Below are 3,656 nucleotides of genomic sequence, written 5' to 3' on the forward strand. Positions count from 1 at the left end.
AGATTATGAAAACTGCATAAAGTAGGCTAGATTACGAATACTGCATAAAGTAGGCTAGATTATGAATACTGCATAAAGTAGGCTAGATTATGAATTACTAAAAGGCAAGATACCGCAAGTCTTGTACACAAAAATCACATTTAAGGTATTTTTTTAATGAGGAAAACCCCAACTAAAATCACTAAATTTAATCTTTGTTTAACTAAGCCATACTAGGATACTAGTTTGTGTTTTATGCAGGCATTACAAAGGATTTTAAATAAAGAATTATTTAAATCACCTTAAACAAAAATTAATGATGGTATCAGTAAAAATGAATTCTAATTGCCAATTCCTGAATAATCCCCTTTGTTCAACATGCTTCCCAAGAATATCAGAATTTCTGCTGACACGGTCTCACATTTATACCGAAAATTCAACCTTGGGCTAGTCTATGTGGTAAGCAAGAGTCACTACCCCTCAAAGTCAAAGAAGACAAATTAACAGTCTCCAAGTCCTTGACTTTGAGGGGTAGTGACTCTTCCTTTCCACACAGACTAGAGTCTTCACAAACAGAAGACTAACATATAATGATAAAGACGAACACAGAAAATAACTGGTTTCTTCTTCCTTGGAATTGCAATTTATTACCATCTGGTCTTTTTTTTTTTTTTTTTTTTTTTTTTAAAGAAGGAGCTATTTCAGCTCATGATCTAAATTATGTAGATGAAGACATCACTGAAGAAGAAAAATGGCATGACTAGGATACATCTAGAGGCAAGGAAACACAACAAAATAGGAAAATGATTAAAGGGAAAGGAAGAAGAGAATAATCATGAACAAAGGAAAGCAAAAATATATTAAGGATATTCTGAGACCGGGCGCGGTGGCTCACGCCTGTAATCCCAGCACTTTGGGAGCCAATCACGAGGTCAGGGGATCGAGACCATCCTGGCTAACACGGTGAAACCCCGTCTCTGCTAAAAATACAAAAAATTAGCTGGGTGTGGTGGCGGGCGCCTGTAGTCCCAGCTACTCGGGAGGCTGAGGCAGGAGAATGGCGTGAACCCAGGAGGCGGACGTTGCAGTGAGCTGAGATCCCGCCACTGCACTACTCCAGCCAGGGCAACAAAGCGAGACTCCATCTCAAAAAAAAAAGGATATTCTGAGACACAGACGTATGCACACATACATGTATGTGCACACGTACACACACAAAATGAAGAGAAGGGAGCTTCATCATTTAGGTAATTTTCTGTTGTTGAGACAGTTTCACTCTGTCGCCCAGGCTGGAGTACAGTGGCACGATCTTGGCTCACAGCAGCCTCTGCCTCCTGGGTTCAAGCAATTCTCCTGCTTCAAACTCCCGAGTAGCTGGGACTACAGGCACCTGCCACCACACCCAGCTAATTTTTGTATTTTTAGTATAGACGGGGTTTCACCATGTTGGCCAGGCTGGTCTCGAACTCCTGACCTCAAGTGATCTGCCTGCCTCAGCTTCCCAAAGTGTTGGGATTACAGACATGAGCCACGGTACCCAGCCTCATTTAGTTAATGTAAGTGGGATCAGAAACGACAGAGTTGTAGTAAAAAGTGCCCCACTATGGATCCTAGAGAGAATGTGAGATGACCTCTGAGGTATTTCCACAGGTCACTCACTGACCCCTTCATTATATGGATAAGAAAATGAGGCACACAAGGGTATACTGACTCTCTCAAAGTCCCTGTCTAATAATAAATAAATCCAGGACTACAAGCAACATTTTCTGAATTGCATAGAAACAATTCATTAAAAAGAATACTGCCACAAAATATGGGACAATCTTTGAACCCGAAACCATTCAATACTGAGGTTAAATAATATAAAGTCACTTACAATCATCAAGGGATAGTCTTCAAGCGTGAGGTATTCATAGGGACCCTTCACTTCAACAGTCACTGCCAAAACACAGTCCTCAGAATTAATTTACAGGACGCAGAAATTAAACAAAAATATTGCCTAATATTTGTTTCATGAAATCAGTAAGAATTTCATTGGGTCATTTACTTTTAGGCACTTCAATCCTGGTCAATATTACATTATATTTGTACAGCACTTGGAAAGTCATTAAGTGTTCTCATAGTTCACGCTGTGTCCTGCACAGGTTTCCATGCCTCCACCATAGTCTGAAGTGGGAAGGCTCTTTTGCTTCCATACTCACATCTTTAAAAAGACTAGACTGAATATTTCCTCCACACAGCCTTCTCTGGCTGCCCATCTGGAACAACTCTACACATAAATTCTAAACATATTTCACATATACTTTTCCTTATTACACATCAGTAAAATATGCCTTACAGGACTTCCTTTTTACATACTGACCTCTTCTTTGTTTTCTATCTTTCTTCCTTTTTACATACTGCCATCTTCTTTGTTTTCTATCTTTCCTCACCTGTATTTTCCTATTGCTTTACTATTTTTTCATGGACTCCAATTTTGTGTGATCTTGTTACATTCATCTATCATTTTCAGAATGAAGGCATTGGAATAAAACTTAAAAATTTAAATTAACTTACACACAAAAAAATCATCCTTGATACAATAAGATTGAAATCTAGCTTCACAATCATGTACCCTAGATTCTCACTCAAAAATAAAACAACTCAAAAGTTCAGATGCTTTGAAGCAAAGCTCCATCCAATAAACATAGAATTGAACTTCCCCAAAACCTGCTAGTTAACATTTTTCAAAGAATTTGTTAATAACAAAGTGTTTAATGAGACAGAAAAAGGAATAGTAGTAACATAAATCTGAAAGACATATTTGCCTTAGTAAAGCAAACTTATTGACTAATTTTAAGATTATCTGTAATTTAAAAAACTATTTCAAGATGGACTATTTTATTACTGTATTGATAAAATAATTTGGATATATTCTAGGTATAATTAATCAACAAAAATCTGACTTATTTGAGCAGTGATCATCCCTAGAGACAGACTAGTAACTGTTCATTCAACAAAAATTCCCTACTAGCTCCTGATATACCATTATTTAAAGTAAACCACATCCAATACTTACATGAAAAAAAGCATTCCATAAGAGCAATTATAAAAATTTCAGAGCAAAACTGATTATTACATCTATACCTTCCTAATTCAATAAAAGAGTAAACAAAATATTCAGTAAATATTTGCATCATATTCTTTGCTTACTCTATGCCTTGGTCAGCAAAATACAGCACATGGGCCAAATCTGGCCATCAGCTTTTTCTGTTAATAAAGTTTTATTGGAACACAGCCACGTCCACTCATTTACATATTGTCTACAGCCGCCTCTGCACCACCATCGCAGAGTTGGGTAGTTATAACAGAGAAAATATTTACTATCTGGCTCTTTAAGAAAAAAATCTGCCAGCCCCTGCTCTATGCTAAAATATACATTTACTGGCCGGGCGCGGTGGCTCAAGCCTGTAATCCCAGCACTTTGGGAGGCCGAGACGGGCGGATCACGAGGTCAGGAGATCGAGACCATCCACGTCCACTCATTTACATATTGTCTACAGCCGCCTCTGCACCACCATCGCAGAGTTGGGTAGTTATAATAGAGAAAATATTTACTATCTGGCTCTTTAAGAAAAAAATCTGCCAGCCCCTGCTCTATGCTAAAATATACATTTACTGGCCGGGCGCGGTGGCTC

The 3,656-nt window shown here is 38.1% G+C and overlaps 1 protein-coding gene across 1 annotated transcript in view; it reads right to left on the bottom strand.

Moving 5' to 3' along the window:
• TMEM87A (transmembrane protein 87A) overlaps positions 1 to 3,656 on the bottom strand; it is a 72,937-nt gene that overhangs the window by 30,049 nt on the left and 39,232 nt on the right. The window contains exon 8 of the mRNA XM_011941199.1: positions 1,856 to 1,939. Within this exon, the coding sequence (XP_011796589.1) occupies positions 1,856 to 1,939 (84 nt within the window). The remainder of the gene's footprint in view (positions 1 to 1,855; positions 1,940 to 3,656) is intronic.

This window comes from Colobus angolensis, unplaced genomic scaffold (genome assembly GCF_000951035.1).
Source record: "Colobus angolensis palliatus isolate OR3802 unplaced genomic scaffold, Cang.pa_1.0 Scaffold199, whole genome shotgun sequence".
Lineage (NCBI taxonomy): Eukaryota > Metazoa > Chordata > Mammalia > Primates > Cercopithecidae > Colobus > Colobus angolensis.